Raw genomic sequence first — 27,993 nt, 5'->3', positions numbered from 1 at the left:
ACTGCCCTCCAGCATGTATCAGCAACTCAGCAGGGATCCAAGCAAAGTCCTATTGAGGTCCTAGAGTCCCACGAAGGATGACTGAATTGCACCCACATTTTCCATGCCGAGAGTTGTTCACAAATGTTTCTCAGTAAGATATCATGATAAAACAATGATGGGACCTGCTCAAGCTCTAACTCTGCTGAGTCACATTGCTCAATGTGATAGTTTAAAAAAAAAATTTTTTTTAAGATATAGCACTTTCCAAATATAATGTAACCAAACATGCTTACTATGGAAAAATCCCTAGTTAACAACTTATTCCATAGAAGAGAGAGAGAAAACACTGGCTTACATCGGTAGGAACAAAAAGTAGCCAGCATTCCAAATAGAGAAAGTAAAATATAAAACAGACTTAATAGGGTCTCTTTCCACTTTTACAATTCACCTAACTCTGTAAGGATACAGATAATCTCTTTTCAGAGGTAGGCAAACATACAAATGTCTTCCTAATGTCTTTTCCCTCCCTCTTCAAACTACTGCTCAGTTACTGCCAGAAAATATTCTTCCCTCCCTGGTAGCTCAGACAGTAAAGAATCTGCCTGCAAGGCAGGAGACCTGGGATTGATCCCTGGGTCGGGAAGATCCCCTGGAGAAGGGAATGACTACCCACTCCAGTATTCTTGCCTGGAGAATCCTATGAATAGAGGAGCCTAGTGGACTACAGTCCATGGGGTCACAAAGAGTTGGACACAACTGAGCAACTAACACTTTCAGAACGACCTCAATAAGGACCATCGTGTAAAAAGAGGGCTCGTGAAATAGCTCTATCAAAAAGGAAATTTGATCAATTGTGTTTTGAAATTAAATTAGGGCTTCATAATCAAATTCTAGAGCCTTTGAAAGCATCTAGAATATTTTTCAGAAGCTACTTACCCATCTACCATCTAATCCTTCTCTACTCAAACGCCAAGAAAAAAACTGAAGAAAATGTAATAGCATATGATGATTACTGGTGTTCAGTTTACTATTATTACTATCATCAAGTTTCACTCTGTATTCACTTGACTCATGATATTACCTTCTCCTAGTTTTCATTATTCTCTTCTGATCAATTCTTTTCAGTCTTCTCCACAAGTTCCTCTTCCTCAGCCCATGACACAGGTGTTGACACCTCTCAGCGTGAGACCCACTGAGTCTCCTCACTCCACTTGCTTTCTGAGCATAATCGCTTCCTCTCTAATAGTTTTATTTTCCTACAATAGGCAGGTGACTATCAAATTTCCTATTCAAATTTTGCCCTTCGGGCTCCAGAGCCATATATGTAAAGCCTTCCAGACATCTCTGGCTAAATATGCCACTAGAATCTCAGGCTCAACAAACTTCAACCTCATTGCTTCTACCCGCTGCCTCAGTCTCTGCCATGCATCTTGCATTCCTTATCCCTTCAGTGACACCTTTCACCTCATTACCCTGCCTTAGACATTATTCATCCTGGACTCCATATACTCCCTTATCACCACATCCAATCCTTAACTCTTCTCATGAATTGTCTTCTCTAAAAATGTCTTTATTTATCCTCTCTGCTATGCCCTAAATGTTAGTGTCCGCACCCAAAATTCACATGTTGAAACTTTAATCTTCAAAAGTGATGGTGTTGGTACATGTGGCTTTGGGGAGATGATTAGGTCATGAGGATGAAGCCCTCATGAGTGGGATTAATGCTCTATTTTATAAAAGAGACTCCACAGAGCTCCTTAACACCTTCTACCACGTAGGTATACACTCAGAAGTTTGTAACCCAAACAGGGCCTTCACCTGACCACCCTCAGACCCTGATCTCAGACTCCCAGCCTCCAGAACTATGAGCAATAACATTCTGCAGCTTCTAAGCCATCCAGTCTGGGAAATTTTGTAACAGCAAACCAAATAGTTTAGTCAATCCTAAAAGAAATCAACCCTGAAAATTCACTGAAGGACTGGTGCTGAGCTGAAGCTCCAATACTTTGGCCACCTGATGAAAAGAGCTGACACATTAGAAAAGAACCTGATGCTGGGAAAGACTGAAAGCAGGAGGAGAAGGGGATGACAGAAAACAAGATGGTTGGATGGCATCACTGACTCAGTGGACCTACGTTTGAGCAAAGGTGAAGTACCTTTCACCAGGACATGGTGAAGGACAGGGAAGCCTGGTGTGCAGCAGTCCATGAGGGCACATGAGGATTCAAGTCCACGAGGATTTGAAATAACTCAACTGGAATTCCATCACCTCCACTAGCTTTGTTAGTAGTGATGCTTCCTAAGGCCCACTTGACTTCATGTTCCAGAATGTCTGGCTCTAGGTGAGTGATCACACCATCATGATTATCTGGGTCATGGAAATCTTTTTTGTATAGTTCTTCTGTGTATTCTTGCCACTGCTTCTTAGTATCTTCTGCTTCTGTTAGGTCCATACCATTTCTGTCCTTTATTGTGTCCATCTTTGCATGAAATGTTCCCTTGGTATCTCTAATTTTCTTGAAGAGATCTCTAGTCTTTCCCATTCTATTGTTTTCCTCTATTTCTTTGCATTGATCGCTGAGGAAGGCTTTCTTATCTCTCCTTGCTATTCTTTGGAACTCTTCAGTCAGATGGATATCTCTTACCTTTTCTCCTTTGCCTTTCACTTCTCTTCTATTCAAAACTATTTATAAGCCTTTCTCAGACAACCGCTTTGCCCTTTTGCATTTCTTTTTCTTGGGGATGGTTTAGTCTTGATCCCTGCCTCCTGTACCATGTCATGAACCTCCATCCATAGTTCATCAGGCACTCTATCAGATCTAGTCCCTTATCTATTTCTCACTTCCACTGTATAATCATAAGGGATTTGATTTAGGTCATACCTGAATGGTCTACTGGTTTTCCCCACTTTCTTCAATTTAAGTCTGAATTTGGCAATAAGGAGTTCATAATCTGAGTCACAGTCAGCTCCCAGTCTTGTTTTTGCTGACTGTATAGAGCTTCTCCATCTGTGTAGAGTCTTCTCTTGTGTTGTTGGAAGAGGGTGTTTGCTATGACCAGTGCATTCTCTTGGCAAAACTCTGTTAGTCTTTGCCCTGCTTCATTCTGTACTCCAAGGTCAAATTTACCTGTTACTCCAGGTATCTCTTGACTTCCTACTTTTGCATTCCAGTACCCTATAATGATACTTTGGCCACCTCATGCGAAGAGTTGACTCATTGGAAAAGACTCTGATGCTGGGAGGGATTGGGGGCAGGAGGAAAAAGGGACCACAGAGGATGAGATGGCTGGATGGCATCACTGACTTGATCGACGTTGAGTTTGAGTGAACTCTGGGAGTTGGTGATGGACAGGGAGGCCTGGCGTGCTGCGATTCACGGGGTCGCAAAGAGTCGGACACGACTGAGCAACTGAACTGAACTGAACTGACCCTATAATGAAAAGGATATCTTTTGGGGGTGTTAGTTATAGAAGGTCTTATAGGTCTTCATAGAACCATTCAACTTCAGCTTCTTCAGCATTACTTGTTGGAGCATAGACTTGGATTACTGTGATATTGAATGGTTTGCCTTGGAAACGAATATTTTCATTAAAAGAAGAAAATCTGTAACTGTGTACGGTGATAGATGTTAACCAGATTCACTATCGTGATCATTTCATAGTACACAAATGTCGAACTATCATGCTATATGCTTGAAACTAATATATTGTTAGGTTAATTACAGCTAAATTTGAAAAATGCAAATAATTACATGCAATCCTTCATTATTTTAACGCCTACAATTAGTAATACATGCACAGCAGCTTTGATCTTAATAGACTCTGAGTTTGTTCACTTTCTCCAACACATCTCCTCTTTCCTCAAAACTCTGAATGGCATTCTTACACTAATTCCCCCCACAATCACACCCATCCACAGATACCCTCCCTGATGACTGCCCTGGTTCCTGCAGCCTGGTTGCATCCTCTCCTGGTCCTCTCCACATCCTCTCCTGGTCCCCACCATTAACTCCCCTTCCCAAGGACTTCACTCAGCAAATCACTTTTTCCCTCTGGCTCCTGCAGCTCCTCCCATTTCCAGGAACAAACACATTAATTTTGTTATCGCCACATAGAACAAAAGAACCCCACCATGTACCCATACCCTGCTTCAGAGGTAAACCTCTTACAAAATCTGCCTCTGATCTCTGTCTCTTCTATTCACCCTCAACTGCCCTCAACTCAATGCACAAGTGCTAGTCAGGCTCCCTGAGAGCTCCATGACTCCCAGTGCAACCGGTACCCTGCACCTGCCCTCTTCAGGACCAACCTACTGCTCCTGGACACATCCGCATCCAGTTTGGGGGCACCATCCCACCTTCCTCAGGTCTCTCCTTCTCAGCTGCCTCAAAGTGGTCCTCCTGCACCAGGCTCCCCAGACAGTCCAACCTACCCAAGCCAACCCAGCTCCAGCAGACCCTTCAGGGCAATCATTCCCTATTCCCTTATACTACTTGTTTTTCTTCATTGCTCTGGCATTAAATTACATATTTCTTTTTTGTCCTCCATTCCCATCACCCCTCCACATGCACACACTAGAATGTAAGTCCTACAAAGGAAGGGCCCCTGGTCTCATCCACCATTTATCTCCTCTAACTTATAAGACTAGAACCCAGCAGATGCTCAATAAATGTGCAATGATTACAAGAATATTACACACTACTTGAGAAAATTTTAGAGAATCAAAACCTCGGGTTTTGAAAGTAGACCTTCTACTTTTTTCAGCCATTCTAGTAAGAATCAGCTTCAAGTAGCAGCTTAGGGAATGAAAATACATATAGAACTTTTACCTTTCTGATGTCACTCGGATTTGTTCCTCACAACTACAATTCAGATCTTCCATCTTCTCGTGGAAGTACTTTTCCACACACTGTTCTTCAAAATCGTGAAGTTTTTTCAGATCCTCCTTACTTAGGTAGAGTTCTGTGGAAGTAAGTATAGTATATAAAAAGAATCATCATTCCCCCTCCATAGGAAGCTGAGACCACGTCTGAGTGACTTTTCTTCCACTGGCGTTGAAAATGAATAAAACTATAGTTTGTGTGAGAATAGTTTACGGCCTTGTCACACTGTATTACTAACACTAATTGGGACGCACTATCCACCAACACCTGGAAGCACCGGGCTGAGTCTTCTAGTTGTTTTATAAGCTGAAGTGGGGTCTTGGAGGTGACTCATGTGGATCAGATACTTTATCTTCAAAATTGTCCTAAGTTAGAATACTTTTACACATAAAAATCTATCATATTTATATGCTTATGGCAGTTCCTCCACCAACTATTTAAACTGTCAAAATGACAACAAGTAACCCACAGGTTAAAATCAAAGTTAGAAGAAATCTACATCTATTTCAGAGAATCTAGTAAGTGTAAGAAAGTTGTACCTTGTTGCACTGGGTTTATATAGGCACTGAGTTGGTATATACTAAGTTCTTCTATTGAAAAAAGATATTATTGCCAGTAGTATTAATGGCCAATCAAGGCTATACATCTTCATTGACAATAACTAATTCATTAAAAGACACATCATTTCATGATGTTATGCAACTAATGCAATCTATATCAATTTCAGTGATCACATGTGGTATACCACCTTGACTCTTACCTAACAGAAAAAAACATTATCTTTTAAGCAAGTTTCTAATACTTGTTAAATATAAAAATGCTGTTGCAAAAAGGGTAAAATTGGAATGTTTTCTTCCTTCAACCATTTCACCTAAATTAGGGGGGGAAAAAAAGAAAAAACAAGAAAGAACCATTAAAGTTCTCCAGAATTAATTAGAAATTCAAAGGTTCTAGAAGTTATTTAAAGTGCAAATTAACAAAAATATTAATTTTAGAGGATAATTAAAAGAAAATATTCAGCCACAAAAGGTGTTCACAATGTTTTCTGAGTTTTACAGTATGGAAGAATTTTTCAGGTACAAAAAAAAAAATCCAGTATCTCCCCATCCCCACTCAGCTCTAAATTTTTGTTTGCATTAAAGAATCTTGTATGAGTAAGGGACTTTAGAATTGTGTGATCTGAACCTTCGGCGGATTCCTGAGAGCAAATAATCCCCAGAGCAATTCCAGTGATAGCGGTAGGTACAGCTAGAAGCATGTGACATTTTCTTGCAACTGTCCACCAGGTGGCACTGCTACCCCGTGTGCAAACATTCTGAACCTGAATACAGAGGCTCAAAGGCAATCACAAAAATTTAGAATTTCCTCTAAAACTCAGGGTGAGTGCACCTCTACCCATCAGAATATTTCCTCAAGTTTTATACCAGAATCACCCTATAAGTTCATATCAAGGCAAGCTCAGGAAAGGGTTCTTTGGTATGGTGCTATAAAATCTGGCCAAATCCTAGTTAATTCCAGGATCTCTCAAGTGGTTCACGCTCTCCTGTTAAATTGTTCTGGGATGGCACTCTATTAGAAGATGAAAAATTATAATATAATTATAAGCCTTTAAGTTAACTTCAGTTGTGCTTTGACTTCCTTATAAAGGCTGAATCTCTTGAGGGAAAGAAATGGAAAAGAAAAATAAATCAGTACAGTGGTTCAAGAAGAGAAAAATACTTCACAGAGTCAATTACCAGCAGGAGCAAAAGCATGTCACCCTGTCAACCTTGTGATAACACCTGTTAAGGGCTCACCAAAATGTACAGATAGTCCACAATTCCATATCTGAAACTCTTGGAACCAGTCTATTTCAGAATTCAGAAGTTTACTCTTCTAGTTTTGGAAATATAATATAAAGCATATGCCATAAATGAAGTAAAATCTCTAATTGGGGCTAGAGCAATATTCTGAAATTAAACACATTATTTCTGTAGCAAAATCAATGAGTATTCCTACTACAAGGGATAAAGAGGATAAGTGGCTTACATTAGTCCCATTAGCCTCTTCTATCCAGATGAGTCTCTCTCTAACTTAAGAAGAAAAAGACTTTCCATTTTCAGATATATTTTGGATTTAGAAATTGAGATAAAGGATTGTGGATTTATGCCATTTCCTTACTATATTTAGGAATAATCTAGAAACGGGCCTAGTACCAACGGACCTAGAGGAACTACAAAAGATCTGTAAACCAAAAGAATGAATTTCTCTTAAGACGATTAGTATGACAGTCATATCATGCTGTCAAGATATGGATAAGCAAAATGAACTAGGAAAAAAATCTCAAAATGTGTCGAGTTAAGCTTTGCCAAAAAGAGAGAGAAACCACATTTCTGCATCTTGACTTGAAGTTCCTGAAAATATGAGACATCTATAGAGAATGACCTCCACATTCTGTAAATCAGAGAACCAGAGAGCCTTGACTCTAGTGAATAAGTCAGACAAAGTCTGGTTTATCTATTTCCCTTAATCCACAAGACCTGTATCCTTTCAATTTGGATTCCATGTTCACCAACAAAGAATAAGTATGGGCCACTGGGACTACTACCCTCTAGGAGCTACTCTGATGACCTCCCAGTTAAGCAGAGAAAATACAGGTTTTCCAGGTGACAAAAAACCTTTACAAACCCAAGCAGAGATTCTGTTCCTACCCATTTCTTTCTTTCAAACTATTAATTACTCTTAGCAAAAGATACTATAAGCACATGAGATCAATGTATTTACTTAGACCCAGGTTCCCAACTGATAGTCTTTTAATTTAACTCCCAGAGCCTTCCAACCTGAGCCCTGAATTTAATCGAAAATGTTCAGGTGTCTTCACCTTGGATCTCTGCTCTTTACTTTCTTTCTCCTGTGCCACCAATTAAAAACTTACTTAATCCAACATCACCCTCTTCTTGGTCATTTGGAGCTTGGTGCTGGCAAAGACGGCGAAGCAGGAGACCAATGTGACTCAGCAGGATAAAAGGTGGGGGCAACCAAGGCTTTTCATGGTAGGTCATGATGTAACGATAGCGATTATATTTCCACAGGTTATTTGAAATGGATTTCAGATCTATGTAAACGTTACTGTAAGTAGCAGTAAAAGAGGGACAGTGTTTTAATACGGAATCCTGAAACATAATAGTTAGATTACTGCTTTATTTTCCAGCTTATTATTGGTTCACCTGATGTGACCAGTAGTTAGCCAATAAAAATAATATCATCACATTTATGACTCTTCTTCCCCAAACAACCCACATTAATCACCCTCTACAATAAAATATGCTAATCAGAAAATGCAAAAGGTAGAAATTACAATCAGAGAGAAGAAAATGCTAACATTTTAAATACAATGAACAGAAACTGTCCTCTGAAAGTAACATTATTCTTGATTCACTATCTTTTTTCACATAAGATCTTTTCAGTCCATAAGTCATCCTTAATGATAAACGGTTTTAATGTTCTGCTATATTATCAATCTTATGAAGAGATTCTCCTAATTATCAAATGTGAGAACTGCTAGAATAACCCTAGCTAAAACATTCAAATGGAAAAAAAAGATGAGGCAGGCAATAAAAATCAATTTATCCTACAATAAACCAATAAGCAGAACTTTGATTTAGAAGCTAGATCAATTATTTACATTAACTTTATAATAAAAGTAACTTCATATTGGTTGGCTACTTTGGATTTTTTTTCCCCTTTATTATGTCAATTACAATATACAAATAGTGCAGAAAAATATGTTGATGCTATAGAGCTTGTGATGAAGTTGTCATGAGTGGTATCCATTCTCAAGCAATATGTCATCCTTAACTATATAACTTTAAGTCTATAATATGATATGGGTGGGGAGGACACAATGAAATATCTATCTTAATATTTTGCTTAGGCTAATATAGAATTTATTTCTTCAAGAAATATGGCAGAGAAGCACTTAAGAAGGGCAGACAAATTTAACAAATAGAAATGCAAGTAACCCTAAACTGCAGGAATGGTAAAGAGAAGAAACTCAAACTATCCCGGAGAAAAACAGCTTAGGATTGAAGAATGGGGAGGGACTTCCCTGCATCCTGTAGTTACGACTCCATGCTGCCACTGCACAGGGTGCTGGTCCTGGAACTAAGATCCCGCATGACACTTAGTGAGATTTTAAAAAAGAGAGGAAAAAGGTAAGGGGAAGTTTCAGATTACATAAGATAGATGAAGGAAGCACTGACAACCGGATTTAACGGCAATTCTTAAACTGCAGTCACTGAGCCGGCAGCACTAGCATCACTTGAGAACCTGTCAGAAATACAAATTCTTGGACCCTACCTCAGAATGGGGCTTCCCTGGTGGCTCAGACAGTAAAGAATCTGCCTGCAAAGCAGGAGACCTGGGTTCGATCCCTGGGTTGGGAAGATCCCCTGGAGGAGGCAGCAGCTTCCTACTTCAGTACCCTTGCCTGGAGAATTCCAGGAACAGAGGAGCCTGGCAGGCTACAGTCTGTGGGCTTGCAAAGAGCTGGACACGATTGAGTGACTTTCACTTACTCACTCACCCCAGAATGACCAAATTAGCTATCCCTGTCTCGGCAAGTCCTCCAAGTAGTTCTCTTGCACAATCAAGTTTGAGGATGGTCCAAGTTCCATGCTACCCCCAGTCCAAGTGTGACTACAGCATGTCTACCAGCAGGTGGCGATCTTCAGAGTGTTTGTCAGGCTCTTCGTAACTATTACAGAGTCTGGAAAGGGGCTTTTGGATAAGTAGTCAGATCTGGGGTTGCTCAACTTGGATGAAAATCCTAAAGGAAATCAACCCTTAATGTTCACTGGAAGGACTGATACTGAAGTTGAAGCTCCATTACTTCGGCCACCTGATGCAGAGAGCCGACTCACTGGAAAAGAGCCTAATAACTGGGAAAGATCAAGATGGAAGACAGGAGGAGAAGGGGGCAACAGTGAGATGGTTGGATGGCATCATAGACTCAATGGACACGAGTTTGAGCAAACTCCAGGAGATAGTGAAGGACAGGGAAGGACATGGACTGGCATGCTGCAGTCCATGCTGTTGCAAAGAGTGGGACACAACTTAGCAACTGAACAAGAAGCAGCTTGTATGGTTCTCGGTGTGTTCATCGCAGTGACGAGATTGGCCTGTGGGAGGATTTTTCAACCTCTCTTTTGACACCTGCTATTTTTGAGAAACAAAAATCTCATACCCACTGATCTTATTTGAAATGTCAGAATAAAAGCTATAATAGTTAAACACCAGCAAATGTTGCAAGTTCATAATATGGTGAGACTAAAGAGAGATGACAGTTATCATATAATCTTGTAATAATTAATAAGATTTCCCTGATATATGTGCAACAACAGTCGCTTTTTGCCTGTGTTTTTATTTATTTTATCTGCTTTCAGCCATATCTCCTCTACTTTCTTTACTTAGCTTCTATGCATTGATTTCCCTTTCTCTCTTCAGTACGATAATAAATAAAATACCTCATACAGTGGCTGGCATAAAGGAGGCATTCAGAAAAAACTAGTTCCTTCCCATCATGTCACTTGATTTCCTTCATCAATTAAACTCTTTTCAATGCTTGGGATAAATTCATAGGCAAAAAAGGAAAAAAGAAAACCCAAAAGCAAAAAAACAAACTTGTTCTTGTGAAGCCTGTATTCCAGAATGAGATAAATGGGGGAAAAATAATATATAAATAAATTATAAAATATATTTGGATATATAAGTGAGTAGGATAAAGAAAGAAGAGTAAGGGGGACCAGGCACGCCAAGGAGATGATGGAAGGAAAGGGCAACTGCACTTTTAAATAACATCCTTAGGTTTGTTAAGTGTCATTAGGGCTACAGTGTTGAGAAAAGAATATAGGGGCCAAAGTCAGAAGCAGAGAAATGATTAGGAGGCTTTGTGGTGGTAGCAGTGAGGTAGTGACAGGTGGTTGGACGAGGATCTATTTGAAGGTGGAGTCAAAGGTATTTCTGACAATCTAAACCTAGAAATATGAGAGGCAATAAGAAGGCCAAGGTTTTTGGCCTGAACAGCAAAGAAAAAAAGATGAAGCTTTGGCAGAAATGTGTGCTCTTCTTTAAAGATGTGGGAACAACTATAAAAAGAATAAGTGTATATTGGGAAAGAGGGGAAATCAAGAGTTTGGACATTTAAAAGCTCAGAAATCTATTATACATCTGACTGGCAACGGAACAGGGCAGCTGGACCTATAGAACTGGAGTTCAGGAAAGAGATGTAGGCTGAAGATACACATTGGACTTTGTCCAGATATAGAACATATATGCAGGAAACTGAAAGAGATCACCAAACAAAGCATAAGCAAAAGGCCTGGGCCCAGGGACAAATCCCAGTGTCAAAAGCTTGGAGAGAAGATGATGAACCAGGAAAAGAAGACGGAGAAGTGAAGTGATATTGAAGAAAACAGAGAATGAAATATAATGAGAGCTGATGAAGGGAAGTTATCAAGGACTCTCTAGTCAACTTTCAACTCATCAATTGCTCTTCTCCATGATTCCAAATTACTGCTTAATTACAGTGTATGACCTCTTTTAATTCTGTTTTTATTTCAGTCTATTGCTTTTTCTCTTCTCACACTCCGCTACCTTCCTACCAGTAGTCCCATGCCCATATTTTTAAAACCATAAAACCACAGTAATAAAGCATGATATGCATTAAAACAAAGGTTACATGTGACTCTTTCAAAATACTTCACCCATTTGACTGATACAAAATAACCATATTTGATTAAAATAACCTACTTAAAGAAAGCAATCAACAGGTTCACCATGATGATATATTGCACGAAGAGGTAGACAGCTTGCAGGAATGGAGTAAGAAAAGAACCAGGAGGGCAGGACGGCTGGCTTGAACAAACTGCAAAGAAAGAATTTAAAAGAATGAGAGACAAGGTGAATCACAGTCCTATGACCATGGACAAATATTTAGCACACTGATTTAGCAGAATACCACAAACTCTTGACATTTTTAAGATTCAGATAGTTGTTTTCCAGAGTTCTTTACAACTCTGAGTGTCTACAAGGGTTTGATTTCCACAGTGTTGGAATACTCTACATACCATCTATCTCTGAAGCATAGACTTCTCCATATATCATCCAGTATGGCTCAAATACGATATCTCGGGCAAGGGTCCAGGATGGGGGCTCCTTTGGTGAAAGGATGGCTTTGCGTGCCACTCCAAAGCTCAGGAGGACAATGGCCATGATGATCACAATGTAGAACATGTTTGCTGTCTACAAAAAAGCAAGGCACAGAAACAAACTCACAGACTTAGAAAATGAACTTATGGTTGCCAGCGGGAAGAGATAGTTAGGGAGTTTGGGATAGTCATGTACACACTGTTATATTTAAAATGGATAACCAACAAAGACCTGCTGCATAGCCCATGGAACTCTGCTCAATGTAATGTGGCAGCCTGGCTGGGAGTGGGGTTTGGGAGAGAATGGATACATGTATATGTATTGCTGAATCATTCTGCTCTCCACCTGAAACTATCACAACATTGTTAATTGGCTCAGTTCAGTTCAGTCAGTTCAGTCGCTCAGTCATGTCCGACTCTTTGCGACCCCATGAATCGCAGCACGCCAGGCCTCCCTGTCCATCACCAACTCCTGGAGTTCACTCAAACTCACATCCAGTGAGTCCGTGGTACCATCCAGCCATCTCATCCTCTGTCATCCCCTTTTCCTCCTGCTCCCAATCCCTCCCAGCATCAGAGGCTTTTCCAATGAGTCAACTCTTCGCATGAGGTGGCCAAAGTACTGGAGTTTCAGCTTTAGCATCATTCCTTCCAAAGAACATCCAGGACTGATCTCCTGTAGAATGGACTGGTTGGAACTCCTTGAGTCCATGGGACTCTCAAGAGTCTTCTCCAACACCATAGTTCAAAAGCATCAATTCTTCGGCGCTCAGCTTTCTTCACAGTCCAATTCTCACATCCATACATGGCTACTGGAAAAACCATAGCCTTGACTAGACGGACCTTTGTTGGCAAAGTAATGTCTCTGCTTTTTAATATGCTATCTAGGTTGGTCATAACTTTCCTTCCAAGGAGTAAGCGTCTTTTAATTTCATGGCTGCAATCACCATCTGCAGTGATTTTGGAGCCCAGAAAAATAAAATCTGGCACTTGGGGCCAGATGCCATGATCTTCGTTTTCTGAATGTTGAGCTTTAAGCCAACTTTTTCACTCTCCTCTTTCACTTTCATCAAGAGGCTTTTTAGTTCCTCTTCACTTTCTGCCATAAGGGTGGTGTCATCTGCATATCTGAGGTTGATATTTCTCCCGGCAATCTTGATTCCAGCTTGTGCTTCTTCCAGTCCAGCATTTCTCATGATGTACTCTGCATAGAAGTTAAATAAGCAGGGTGACAATATACAACCTTGACGTACTCCTTTTCCTATTTGGAACCAGTCTGTTGTTCCATGTCCAGTTCTAACTGTTGCTTCCTGACCTGTATACAGGTTTCTCAAGAGGCAGGTCAGGTGGTCTGGTATTCCCATCTCTTTCAGAATTTTCCACAGTTGATTGTGATGCACACAGTCAAAGGCTTTGGCATAGTCAATAAAGCAGAAATAGATGTTTTTCTGGAACTCTCTTGCTTTTTCGATGATCCAGCGGATGTTGGCAATTTGATCTCTGGTTCCTCTGCCTTTTCTAAAACCAGCTTGAACATCTGGAAGTTCATGGTTCACGTATTGCTGAAGCCTGGCTTGGAGAATTTTGAGCATAATTGGCTATACCCTAACAAAAGTGAAAATGTTAGTCACTCAGTCGTGTCTGACTCTTTGTGACTTCAGTGACTGTAACCCACCAGGCTCCTCTGTCCATGGAAATCTCCAGGCAAGAATATTGGAGTGGGTAGCAATGCCCTTTTCCAGGGGATCTTTCCAACCCAGGGATTGAATCAAGGTCCCCCACATTGCAGACAGATTCTTTACCATCTGAGCCCCAGTATAAAATAAAAAGTTAAAAAAAAAATATGGCACAGCCAGAATTTTAGCATAGATTAGAAATTCAAAACAAATAAAATACCTGGAGTCATCATAATTATCGGAGAAGGCAATGGCACCCCACTCCAGTACTCTTGCCTGGAAAATCCCATGGATGCAGGAGCCTAGTAGGCTGCAGTCCATGGGGTTGCTAAGAGTCAGACACGACTGAGCAACCTCACTTTCACTTTTCACTTTCACGCACTGGAGAAGGAAGTGGCAACCCACTCCAGTGTTCTTGCCTGAAGAATCCCAGGGACAGGGGGGCCTGCCAATAATAAGACTGTCTAGTCATTGACCAAAATACCTAGTCCATGAACAACTGGATTTCCTTTGTCTAAAACATCTTGTTTTCTCTGCAAAATATGTGTTTCAGGTAGCCTATAGAATAATTTAAATGTACTAACAGTAGAGAATCTATGCTTTTTTAAGAAGTGATGAAATATGAATAGCCTTTGATTGGATAGTATCTAACTTTTCATCAGAGATTATGAAAAGAAAAAAATTAGGGTAATTCAAATTAGTAAAATGGCTCCTTATTCCCAGGATTATCTTCAGCAGTATTTAGAGTCTCAGAAAATTGATTAGGCCAAGAATCTGCTGAATAATTCCAGGCTACTTAGGAAACTGAAGAATTTAAGGGGGAAAAAAAAAAGATGTAAAAGCAACTATAAAATGACGTTTGTTAAATCCAGTGGTTCATTAACTCTCAGTTAGTCTTTGCAGTAAAAGTAAGCCTGATTCAACCCTCCTACAATGTTGGTGGGAACACAAATTGGTACAGCCACTATGGAGAATAGGATGGAGGTTTTTTAAAAAACTAAAAATGGAGCTTCAGTATGACCCTGCAATCACACTTCTGAGCATGTATCTGGAGAAAAACATGATCTGAAAGGATACATGCAACCAATTGTTCATTGCAGCACAGTTTACAATAGCCAAGGCATGGAAGCAACCTTGGGGGTTCCCAGGTGGCTCAGTGGTAAAGAATCCGCCTGCCAAGCAGGAGACATGGGTTCAATCCCTGGGTTGGGAAGATCCCCTGGAGAAGGAAAGGGCGACCCACTCCAGTATTCATGCCTGCAGAATGCCATGGACAGAGGAGCCTGGAGGTCACAAACAGCTGGACGTGACTTAATGACTAAACAGCAACAGCAACAAGAAGAGACATAAACGTCCAGTGACAAGAATGGCAGAAGACGTGGTGCATCTGAACAGTGGAGTATTACTCAGCCACTAAAGAGAACGAAACAATGCCATTTACAGCGACATGGATAGACCGAGAAGTCGTCACACTGAGTGAAGTCGGTCAGACAGAGAAGGAGAAAGATCATCTGCCATCCCTTATGCGTGGAATCTAAAAAGGAATCGTACAAATGAACTTATCACAAAACAGAAAGAGACTCACAGACTTATGGTTGAATGAACTTATGGTTACCAGGGGGAAGGATGGCGGGGAGAGATAGTTATAGAGTTTGGGATGGACATGTACACACCGCTATATTTTAAATGGATAACCAACAAGGACCTATCATATACCACAGGGGAATTCTGCTCAACGTTATGGGGCAGCCTGAATAGGAGGTAGTTTGGGAGAAACGGATATATGTATATGCATGGCTGAATCCTTTCACTGTTCACCTGAAACTATGACACCATTGTTTGTCAGTCAGCTATACCCCAGTACAAAATAAAAAGTTTAAAAAACAAAGTAAGCCTGCTTGTTTTAATGCACAATGGAGAACTGCTTGAGAACACATATAATATATACATGTACCAAACACATGTACTATAACTTTTAAAGGCTCTTTCAAATAATTCATTTCCATTACTAAATGTATTAATACATCACATCAATCTACTTGTTCACTGTGGCAGAAACTTACACCATGAATTTCCTATTAGCTTCCCTTCCATGAGGCAGGAGCCACATGACCTATTCTGGCCAACGGGCTGTGGAATAATAGTGATTTGACTCACTTCCTCCTCAGAGCAGTTAAAAGCTGCTCCATCCCTTTAAAAGCATGCTCCTCCATGGAATTTTTTCCATCCCTCTGATTCCCTGTCATAGGAAACCTGAGAAGCCACATAATGACATGGGTATGCGCCAAGAAGGAAGGATTTGTGATCCCTCAGTCACTGGATAAGGGCCAGGCTCCATGAGCACCCATTGGTCTTTGCATTAGGAAGAAATAAACTTGTACTGAGTCACTGGGATACATTGGTTACCTCAACATAGATTTCCAAGTTAATACCAATGTCACCAAGAACAGAGAAAATATTGCTGGTCTAAAAAAAAAGTATAAAGTAACCAAAATCATCTTTGGTATCCTGGAGGTTCTCCCTTTACTGTCCTCTTCCTCTATCTCAACATAACTCTTTCTTCTCAAGAGCTTGCCCCTTCTCTGTGAGTATTCTAGAAGAAAAAGCAAAGATCTTGAGGTGCTGTCCTTCTTAACTCCTGTGCAAAGTCAGCTAGACAGGGCTTATACAATTGCACAGTGAGCTCAGACGGCAGACAGAGCCAGGTGGTCCAGATTTGAATCCTGACTCCCCAGCTTACTCCTTTGGGAAATTTACGTAAACTCCATTTCCCTGAATGTAAAATGTGGATTATAGTACCCATCTATTAAAATTGTTTTTAAGATTAAATGAGTTAATATATATAAAGTACTTAGAACAGAGTGTGGCCCATACTAATCACTATTTAAGAGTTGGCTAGGGGTGGAGAGACAAGACAAATCAGCATTTCAGCTTACTGTGCTCAGAGACAAATACGACTCAATACCCCATCATCTGGCCCTAACCAAAAAGGTAAGGTGAGTATCACAGTCAACTATCTAATATGCTATCCAAGGACATTGGTTAAATATGAATTTAAGTTATACAATAAGTGGTGATGAAGTGTGTACTTCTTTAAATAATTTTAAAAGTTAAAATACTATTGAATATGAACCATGAAATCAGGTAGAACTGTTAAAATAACACCAGGTTATACAGCAGACAGTACTCACCATTTTTGCAATCATGGTCACATAGGGACCTGCATGTTGATTCACAGCAAAGAAGTCCAGGAGCCGTGAGAACCAGAATATGATGTTGATGCAGTATATCAGTCTTCCCGCCGTGTAGAAAGGTGGGGCACCCCACCGAAAGCCAAATCCCACCAAAAACAGGCCAATAGCCACAGTTTCCATTAAGTTCCAGTACTCGCTAATCCACACCTTCACCTTTTGAGTAAACTTCCCAGGTTCTGAAACACAGACCTAAAACATGACAGAAAGAAAGAAACAAAGAATGTGTTATAACTCAAGAGTCTCATCGATATGATCTTCAATACTTCAACTGTTCATTTACAGAGGAATTGAATCCTGCCAAACCTTAGATCTTAAGGCAGCTTTGGAGATGTAAGTTATCCTTGGGGAATGAATTATTTAAACAATTCTATAAATACAGCTTAATGTGACTGTTAATGCTGGTCAACTATTTAAAAACCCAACTAGAAATTTAAAAAAGGAAGGAAGAAAGAAAAGTTTTTTCTAGATTTGATCAATCCTAAACTAACACAGGGAAACGCTGAGACAATTTTAAAACTCGACATTGCAATGGACTATAGCTGCAATGCCATTTCATGATGAATAGCCTAGTGCAAAGAAAGGAAAGAATCCTATAATCTGATCCCACTATTGCTGTTAGTGAACAGTTAGCAAATTGAACGTGACATTAGAACTCACTATTGCAAGAAATTACCCCTGCAACAGAATGTCAGACAAATTGAAATGTCAGACAGTAAACCCATTTTTCCTGAGGCATTAAAAAGAATGGTAGAATTTTGATAACATTTTTCTGCTGAATTATTTTCTACTGTCTATAAACTCCACAATAGTAACTAGCAGGCAACATAAATATATTACTAAGACTATATCTACATAATATACAGTATTGGTCATAAGAGCTCTAGGACAAACTCAATATATGTAAATGCACAAAGGTAGAGCTACATATACAGTGATTCTAAAATAGTCTAAGTTATACTATATGTGATTACATTACAACTGCATGGGAATATTCATTCCTTTTTTTTTAAGTGACTCACTATAAATTAAAAATAAAGTTTGCTTTGTTTTGTTTCTTGGACTACTTGCCCCAGAGGAATGTTTAGTAGGAACTTTCGAAGGCTATACATGAATTCTTTACCATTGTACAACTTTAGCCACTATGTGACATGAAATCAATAATATGTAAGTAATGTTAGACTATATGAAAATCAATCTTATTTTAAAAAAAAAACACTCTGGGGATGGGAAATCTAACAGTCGGAGGGTCTAATAACAACTAGACACTATCACTCTGTGACTGATAAACACACTAAGATGTCCTCAAAAATAACTGCTTTCAAAGAGCGGCAATCAAGAGAAATTATTTGTCAACAAGAAAAGGTTGAGATCAGAAATTTCCCCCAATTATCCTCCTGCAGCATGCCAAGTCAGGATCACTGTCCACCCCACCTCAACCTTTGACCTCTCCCTTTGCACCACCCCATCCCAGAACACCTCTAGCAGAGATGTACAGAAGACAAAGGGAGAAAGGGTAACTCACCTCCCTGACTTTCTCAATGGCATTGGTGAAGATGTAGATAATAACAAGCCACTCTTGCACGCTGGGCTGGGGCTGCATCTCCACCAACACGGTGTAAGTGAACAGCATAAGGAATGCCAAGTACACCATCTGTGAGGGGGACACATTTCTTGGTCATGAGTGAGAGTCATAGTGGAGGATACCAAGCAGACATGGACCCAACTCAACAGAAATCACATGGACTTCAACATGATAGCAGGGAAACATAACTGGGACCACCTGGTGCTCAGTCGTGTCCAGCTCTTTGCAACCCCATATACTACATGATCCATGGAGTTCTCCAGGCCAGAATACTGGAGTGGGTAGCCTTTCCCTTCTCCAGGGGATCTTCCCAACCCAGGGATCGAACCCAGGTCTCCCGCATTACAGGTGGATTCTTTACCAGCTGAGCCACAAGGGAAGCCCAATATCAAGGAAGGCATAAGAATCCACAGTTCTCTGTTCTATGATTCTATGGAAGGAAAGAAGAGCACTATTCTCTAATGCATCAAAGTGGGCACTGTTTCATCTTGTTGGCTCCTGATCAGAATTTTCAGAACCCTGCACATTCTGGCATGGACACAGTCAGGCTAACAACAAGGCAAGGGGGAATCACACACCTTCTCCTCCATTTAAACAGAAAACATGTGTCCTAAGGATGCCAAAGTAGCAGTATTGGTAGGAGACTGTTTCAAATATAATAAGTTGTGATGTTTATTACTGCTGAGAATTTTATTTTATGCTGATTAAAATATCCTGGTTGATAGAAAAGTATTATCTGATTGTGAATCTTTATAATTAAAGACTGTTGACATTTTTATCTATAGCACTTAAGCACTCAGCCTAACACATGATAGACAATCAAGAAATGTATGTTTAAGCGGTATGTATATTAAACCTAGATTTCCAGTCTCTTCCAAGAATTAAGGCACAGTAAACACATACACTGGAGAAGGCAATGGCACCCACTCCAGTACTCCTGCCTGGAAAATCCCACGGACGGAGGAGCCTGTTAGGCTGCAGTCCATGAGGTCGCTAAGAGTCGGACACGACTGAGCGACTTCACTTTCACTTTTCACTTTCATGCATTGGAGAGGAAATGGCAACCCACTACAGTACTCTTGCCTGGAAAATCCCATGGACGGAGGAGCCTGGTGGGCTGCAGTCCATGGGGTCGCTAAGAGTCAGACACGACTGAACGACTTCACTTTCACTTTTCACTTTCATGCATTGGAGAAGCAAATGGCAACCCACTCCAGTGTTCCTGCCTGGAGAATCCCAGGGACGGGGGAGCCTGGTGGGCTGCCGTCTATGGGGTCGCACAGAATGGGACATGACTGATGCAACTTAGCAGCAGCAGCAGCAGCAAACACATACACATAGATGTATGGTGATTAACAGCTTTGTGATCTTATCTAACATTCTTATGTCTTACAATTTCCAGAAGTAGAATAACTACACACATTTAAAAATGTGACACATATTACTAAGTTGCCAGCCAGAAAGGCTTTACCAATTTCTCAATCACCAACAAAGCATGAGACAATGCAGCCCTTCAAATATCTTCAGAGACCATACACAGTACTAGCTGATAAACACATATTACAAATCCCAGATCAAAGGGGGAAAAGTGCCTCTGTGTGTGTTCATTCTCATGAGAATCATATTATTTTAAACTGAATCCTTATTTATCAAATCTTTTTGAGCTCTACCTAAGTTTGATAAGTCTGCTAAGCTTAGTGCTGCATAGAGAATGGCTGAAATCACTTTTGACTATACCAAATTGGCATTTACAATAGGTGGTATTTCAGGCAGGCATAATGGCTATTAGCATTGCCTATGAGTTCAGAAACTTAATAGAGAAGCATATAAGAAAGTTAAGTAAATTCCATACTTCTCTAGATCTGTATTTCATAGTTTTAATATGTTTGATGATCCCGTAGGGACACAATTTAAATAAACTTGTACTGTCAAGCAGACGTTTTTTACATCGTTATCACTGGTTCCATGGTGGCCAGACACCAAAACACTGTAGATATTGGTGGTATTACTTCTGACTCTTTTTTTTCTTTCCAAGTTTTAAAAAGATATCCAAAAATGTTTACATTTTTGCTTTTTCATCATACCATTTACAACAAGACACTGTTTTAATAAAGTACACGTACCATAACCTAGCAATGTAAGGGCCATGAGTAAAATGCCTGTGCTCACAGCTAATACAGTTCATTGTGGTGCGTAGATATGGTTGGCTAGTTTGTTTATTTCCATCATCATTATTGTCCATTTGCTTAGGTTGTTCCTGTCTCTAAGAGTTCATAAGCTGGAATTTTCTAAGGAAAAAACACTTGAATACTCTACCCAGTGATGTGACAATGGTTGGGCTTCCCTGGTTGCTCAGCTCGTAAATTATCCACCTGCAATGCAGGAGACCTGGGTTCGATCCCTGGGTTGGTTAAATTCTCTTAATGCTACTATCAGAGTCTCTAGGATTTTGTTGCATATTCACAAAAATGGTAAAACCTGAATCATCTGAATGAAAATTTTCTTTTTGAAAACATAAAAGTTATTTGGACCTATGTACTTATTCAATATGTATATGAAACAAGTGTGTGGTTGGGCAAGGAATATTTTGAAATATAACGCATTTATATAAATATCCTCTTATAATGACTTCAAATGTTTTAGAAATATACAACCTTGACTATAAGCAATTTAACTATAGATAAGCATTAGAATCCCAAAGAAAGGCAATGCCAAAGAATGCTCAAACTACTGCACGATTGCACTCATCTCACACACTAGTAAAGTAATGCTCAAAATTCTCCAAATCAGGCTTCAGCAATATGTGAACTGTATACTTCCAGATGTTCAAGCTGGTTTTAGAAAAGGCAGAGGAACCAGAGATCAAATTGCCAACATCCGCTGGATCATCGAAAAAGCAAAACAGTTCCAGAAAAACATCTATTTCTGCTTTATTGACTATGCCAAAGCCTTTGACTGTGTGCATCACAATCAACTGTGGAAAATTCTGAAAGAGATGGGAATACCAGACCACCTGACCTGCCTCTTGAGAAATCTGTATGCAGGTCAGGAAGCAACAGTTAGAACTGGACATGGAACAACAGACTGGTTCCAAATAGGAAAAGGAGTACGTCAAGGCTGTATATTGTCACCCTGCTTATTTAACTTATATGCAGAGTACATCATGAGAAATGCTGGACTGGAGGAAGCACAAGCTGGAATCAAGATTGTCGGGAGGAATATCAATAACCTCAGATATGCAGATGACAACACCCTTATGACAGAAGGTGAAGAAGAACTAAAAAGCCTCTTGATGAAAGTGAAAGAGAAGAGTGAAAAAGTTGGCTTAAAGCTCAACATTCAGAAAACTAAGATCATGGCATCTGGTCCTATCACTTCATGGCAAATAGATGGGGGAAATAGCGGAAACAGTGGCCACCTTTATTTGTTGGGGCTGCAAAATCACTGCAGATGGTGACTGCAGCCATGAAATTAAAAGACGTTTACTCCTTGGAAGGAAAGTTATGACCAACCTAGATAGCATATTAAAAAGCAGAGACGTTACTTTGTCAACAAAGGTCCGTCTAGTTACGGCTATGGTTTTTCCAGTGGCCGTGTATGGATGTGAGAGTTGGACTGTAAAGAAAGCTGAGCACCGAAGAATTGATGCTTTTGAACTGTGGTGTTGGAGAAGACTTGAGAGTCCCTTGGACTGCAAGGAGTTCCAACCAGTCCATCTTAAAGGAAATCAGTCCTGGGTTTTCATTGGTAGGTCTGATTTTGAAGCTGAAACTCCAATACTTTGGCCACCTGATGCAAAGAGCTGACTCATTGGAAAAGACTCTGATGCTGGGAAAGATTGAGGGCAGGAGGAGAAGGGGATGACAGAGGATGATATGGCTGGATGGCATCACTGACTCAATGGACACAGGTTTGGGTGGACTCTGGGAGTTGGTGATGGACAGGGAGGCCTGGCGTGCTGCGGTTCATGGGCTCACAAAGAGTTGGACACGACTGAGCAACTGAACTGAAGTGAAGCATTAGAAAAATAAATATTATCAAATAAATGTAAAAACCACTGAATACATTTAGTGTATAGTTACTGCTTTTGCCATCTCTCCATCCATGACATATGTAGTATTTGATACAATTTTTCTAAAATTTGTCTTGTTCTCCATATAAGTATTTGCTACTGAAGACAACAACAACAAAAACTTGCATTTTTAGTCTATATTACACAACATTCCTACAAAGAAAAAAAATCAATTCAACTACTGACATTTTTGCCCAAGATGGGAAATTAATCCACCCCCATCCCTTAATACTACAACCACTATTTTCATTTTATTGTTCCACAAAGTTTCAAATGCTTAGTTCCAGCTGTGCTAACTGTAAACACTCAGAAGAAGAAAAAAATTCTTGTGCTTTTGCTCCCAAAAGTAGGAAAGACCTGCCCTCACCTTTTCTCACCTCCCTCCAATCTTCTTTCCTATCTCCTTTGCCAGGCCTCCCACTCTTTCTAAACTATATTTTTATTACAAGTTGGTAAATCAGGCATATCACTATCAACATTATCATTAAAAATTAACCATCCTGAATACTATATACAATTTTTTAAATGAGACCAACCGTATAAAACCAAAACTTGACAATTGGAGCATTGTAGAACTCATAGACTTTCCTGGTCCAAGGAAGGGTTTGGAGCCCACTCTTTAAATCAAAGTGCTGACTTTCATCTGTTTTCTCATCAGGTCCCCTTTCCAAATCACAGTCTTTCTGTAAAATAAACAAATAATTATTTATTGTCAGAGCCTTAACTAAATTGCTAACATTTTTAAATATCTAAAATATTATATATTTCATAAATATATAAATATAATAAATAAATGAGAAATTAATTGGGCATCCACCTTCCAAATTATAATCTTAGTCTTGAACAGAAGAAAAACTACATGTATTGTATCGATCTTTGACAGGGTAAAGAGAACAGTGCATTTCTGAAAAGCAAGTTGAGTCTGCCGTAATCAAATTTAGTCAAACTAAGAGTAGTTCCAAGCATTTTAAAATGGTCCCTCTTCCTGTTCTTTTTAATCTCCTTTATCAGTAATTTTGGAACCTCAGGATATTCATATAAATAAAGTCCTTGTGAAATCAATTAAGTAGAGAATAGATTTGTTTCCACATAAAAGGAGGAAAAAATGGATAGAGAATGGTGATACATCTTTCCCAAGTCACAGGGAAGTCAGGCTCAGTGTTGACTTAAGAATTCTGACTTTGACAGCTTCTTCACTCATTAATAACAGAGGTTCTTTACCTGAAGTTCATGAACTCTCTGAGTTTCTGGAGTTCTTTGCGCCTGCTGCAATTATATGCAAGCATTTGTGTTGTACATGCATTTTCTAGGGAAAGCATTTTCCATCAGTTTCTCAAAAGTTATGGGTCAGCCTAAACGGGTTAACAGTTGTAGGTGGTGAGAAATGAATATCTGTGTGACAAGAAAGCGGTTGCATGAATGTGACTAACAGAGGTGTCTGCTCAGAAGAGCCATTAGAGAGAAAAAAAGAAAGAGAAAGGGAAAAGCACTTGCACCCTGGTTACTTTTGAGAAGAGGAAACTTAGGGATGATGAAAGAAAAGCAAAAGAGGTATCATCCTACTTCATAGATGTCTGTGTGATTTTAATCTTTCAATAGGAAATGTACTACTTTTGTAATATTACGAAAGTCATATTAAATGAAAAGAAAGGAACGTTCTATGGTGCCTCTCAGACTAGCCTATTTCTTCAACCTATCCACAAAAGATGTCTCTCGAACACCAGACCTGCATGATTACCAAGAATTTCCAAGCCAAGGAATGAATCAGGTTTTGCCTGAATTATCCATGTAATAGCAAGAAAATTTAAATTTTGAGGCCTCAGGCCTCTAGATGGGTTTTCTCAGGGCCTAATTGATAGTTCTGTCATTCATGTCACTTTGGACAGTGGAATCAGAGATGTGATTTAGAAGTACAGTAACTGAGCCAGTTACTAACAGAGTTAAACCAGCCTAGAGTTAAAATGGCTTAGAACCATGGCTTAGAACTGATTTTAAAAGTCATCATATACTGTGATTTTAATGGCATCAGTACCACTTCGGAAAGACTCCAGAAAGCTATTTAAGTAATGATCTTGTTGTTAAATAACTTCTCATTATTATATTATAAAACATTAATTGAGGGCTTCCCTGGTAGCTCAGTGGTAAAGAATCCACCTGCCAACGCAGGAGACACAGATTCGGTCCCTGATCCGGGAAGATCCCACGTGCTGTGGAGCAAATAAACTCTGTGCCACAATTCCTGAAGCCCCTGTGCCCTAGAGCCCGTCCTCCACAACAGACAGTAGCCCCCTCTTGCTGCAACTAGAGAAAAGCCATCAATGAAGACCAAGCACAGCCAAAATAAATACAATTATTTTAAAAAACACTACTTGAGCCTATCTCTGAGTTGAATTCAAAGACCAAATACCATGACATGTATATGAAGTTCTTGATGTTGTATCTGATTATGACATCAAATAAAATACACAAGATTATCTGCCAAGAGCTGTGGCTGAAAAGCAGAGTGCTGGAAAAACACCTGTGTTGGAAAGATTGCTCAAGCACGAATATTTCCACCAGGATTCGAGGAGATGATGACATGTTCTCCAGACAGGGTGACTCAGAGTAAGTCTCTTAAAATGTGGCCTGGTTTAAAGATAGTTCTTGGCCATGTGCTCTTACCAGAGGGAAAGATTTTGCAGCCTTAAGGCATGAAATGGAACTCCAAATGAGGAAAAATGTGAAAGAAGGCTGTACTGTTAGCCTTGAGACCATATAAAATCAAACATGTATATGTGAATATCTCACATATAAAGATTGCCTTCTATTTCTAATAAGGTTAGGCCAGCACTACATTTCTTTTCTTTTCTTAAAAAAAAAAAAAATGAAACAGTCTAAACTTAGTAAACATATAATCTAACCAGTACAATCACAATTATGACAACTTGCAAAGCCCAGTTTTGCAACAGAGAATTTCTCACACACTCTGTAAAGGTTAGAATGTACCTGGTATCTTGTACTCTGAGAACCCCAAACAGAACTATCAGGCTTAGAAAAGAAGGGAAGGGAGGGAAGGAGGGATAGAAGAAGAACACATATACCCAAAGAGTCATGATAGTCAAAATATTTAATAACTCATCTGGTTAAGTGATCTGGCATTATCAATCAGAATGGATGCTCAATCAATCACAACAGATGCCATCCGTACAAACTATAATTAATTATTTTTCATTTAACATTTATCATAGATGTTTTCAACATTATAACAAATACCTCATAAGTACAAAAGCCCATCAGACAAGACACTAGCTAAAGATGCCTCACTGAAGTATTAAGTACCAGAAAAGATGTTCACTACACTTCATAGTCCGTCTAGTCAAAGGTATGGTTTTTCCAGTAGTCACATATGGATATGAGAGTTGGACTATAAAGAAAGCTGAGCACTGAAGAATTGATGCTTTTGAACTGTGGTGTTGGAGAAGACTCTTGAGCATCCCTTGGACAGCAAGGAGATCCAACCAGTCCATCCTAAAGGAAATCAGTCCTGAATATTCATTGGAAACTGAAGCTGAAATTCTAATATTTTAGGCACCTGATGCGAAGAACTGACTCATTTGAAAAGACTCTGATGCTGGGAAAGATTGAAGGCAGGAGGAGAAGGGGACGACAGAGGATAAGATGGTTGGATGGCATCACCGACTCAATGGACCTGAGTTTGAGTAAACTCCCAGAGTTGGTGATGGACATGGAGGCCTGGCGTGCTGCAGTCCGCCAGGGGTCACAGTCGGACACAACTGAGTGACTAAACTGAACTGAACACCTGATAGTAAATGGCAACTTCATCAGCAATGATCCAAGTTGAAACACAAAATTTAAAAAATGGATGTGCAGACAGCATATTGGAGGCTCTTCAGCAAAGATGGGTTGCAAGAGAACCAGCTCAAGTTACCCATGAAAGAGTACACATTTGGGAACTCAAGTAAAACCATCCAAACTCATTGGATATGACAAATGAAAAAACTGTGGCATGAAACAGTGAAGATCAGCACAAATTCTAAATCAGCATTTTATAAAATATTTTGAAGGCTACGAGACATCCCTTATTATAGCTTTCAAGAAACAATAAGTCTATTTGTTCCACTAGTCATAAAGGAAAATAAAATATTAAGCAGCTTCCTAGATATAATACAGTCTTTGATTTTGGCAGAAATAGGATATTTTGCTTAATCATATACGGAGGTTAATCAGAACTATCATACATAGTATACCTGACCATACTATAATATGATTAAGATTGTTAAATAGTTTGTTAATAAGTAAGCTATGCGTCTGCGTTTGTGTGCAGTCCAGGTCACAAAAACTCAGTTCACCATGATATCGTACTAACCTGACAAGAATTTTCTTTGAGAGTACTGGTGTTCTGGTCACCATTATACCATGTAAAGTCCTGGGACTGTGGGACATGTGACATTTCCGCTTTGCTTTTAAACTCCAGTGTCAAAATGGCAGGTGGGAAAAGAATACTGATGATGATCTTCAAAAGAGGAGAACAAAGCAGGTAGTGAGGGTTATACAAGACACACATATGATCCAAATAAAGTCAAGATTTGGGTGTATAGGAAATGTCAGATCCGCCCCCAGTTAAGTGGATACCCTGATTGTATACATTTTCTGACGTAAGAATTCCAATACCAGAAGTGTCTCCCTCAGAAATACTCATGAATCCAAGCATATGTATAGGGATGTTCATTGAAGGGCTATCTGTAATGGCAAAAAAATTAGTGTCAACCTAAATGTCCAACTAAGAAACTGAGCATAAAAGTCCATCTATAGAAGGATAGCTGATGTGGAACAACCTAACGGTGGAATTCAGCCAGCCCATCATATATGTGGGCTTTGCATCTACAGATGCAACTAACTGTAGATTAAAAATATATAAAAAAAAAAAAAATTCAGATAGTTCCAAAAAGCAAACTTGAATTTGGAGCACTCTGTCCCTGGTGGCTCAGACAGTAAAGAATCCGCCTGCGATGCAGCAGACTTGGGTTCAAACCCTGAATCGAAAAGATCCGCTAGAGAAGGAAATAGCAACCCATTCTTGTCTGGAAATCCCAAGGACAAGTGGGCTGCAGTCCATGGGGTTGTAAGACTTAGCGACTTAGCGACTAAACAACACCTAGCAGGAAGCGGCTGTGTATCATAGGGAGCCCAACCCGGCTCTCTGGGATGACCCAGAGACGTGGAATGGTGGGCAGGGTGGGGAGGTTTAAGAGGGAGGGGACTTGCATTAATGTGTGGCAGAGACTACCACAACATTGTAAAGCAATTATCCTCTAATTAAAAAAAGAAAACTAGTGGCAGGACACTGAGATGTCTTC

At 39.7% G+C, this 27,993-nt stretch overlaps 1 protein-coding gene across 3 annotated transcripts in view; it reads right to left on the bottom strand.

Moving 5' to 3' along the window:
* Nucleotides 1–27,993, bottom strand: part of TRPM6 (transient receptor potential cation channel subfamily M member 6) — a 165,591-nt gene that overhangs the window by 34,976 nt on the left and 102,622 nt on the right. For all 3 annotated transcript variants that reach the window (XM_070375764.1, XM_070375762.1, XM_070375763.1), the window contains exons 18-25: nt 27,003–27,149; nt 23,173–23,319; nt 18,505–18,633; nt 16,920–17,171; nt 11,972–12,146; nt 11,655–11,769; nt 7,780–7,973; nt 4,812–4,944 (exon numbers count right to left, since the gene is read on the bottom strand). In XM_070375764.1, coding sequence (XP_070231865.1) covers nt 4,812–4,944; nt 7,780–7,973; nt 11,655–11,769; nt 11,972–12,146; nt 16,920–17,171; nt 18,505–18,633; nt 23,173–23,319; nt 27,003–27,149 — 1,292 coding nt within the window. The remainder of the gene's footprint in view (nt 1–4,811; nt 4,945–7,779; nt 7,974–11,654; nt 11,770–11,971; nt 12,147–16,919; nt 17,172–18,504; nt 18,634–23,172; nt 23,320–27,002; nt 27,150–27,993) is intronic.

The sequence above is a fragment of the Bos mutus genome, chromosome 8 (assembly GCF_027580195.1).
Source record: "Bos mutus isolate GX-2022 chromosome 8, NWIPB_WYAK_1.1, whole genome shotgun sequence".
Lineage (NCBI taxonomy): Eukaryota > Metazoa > Chordata > Mammalia > Artiodactyla > Bovidae > Bos > Bos mutus.
This window is presented reverse-complemented; position numbering and strand designations above follow the sequence as displayed.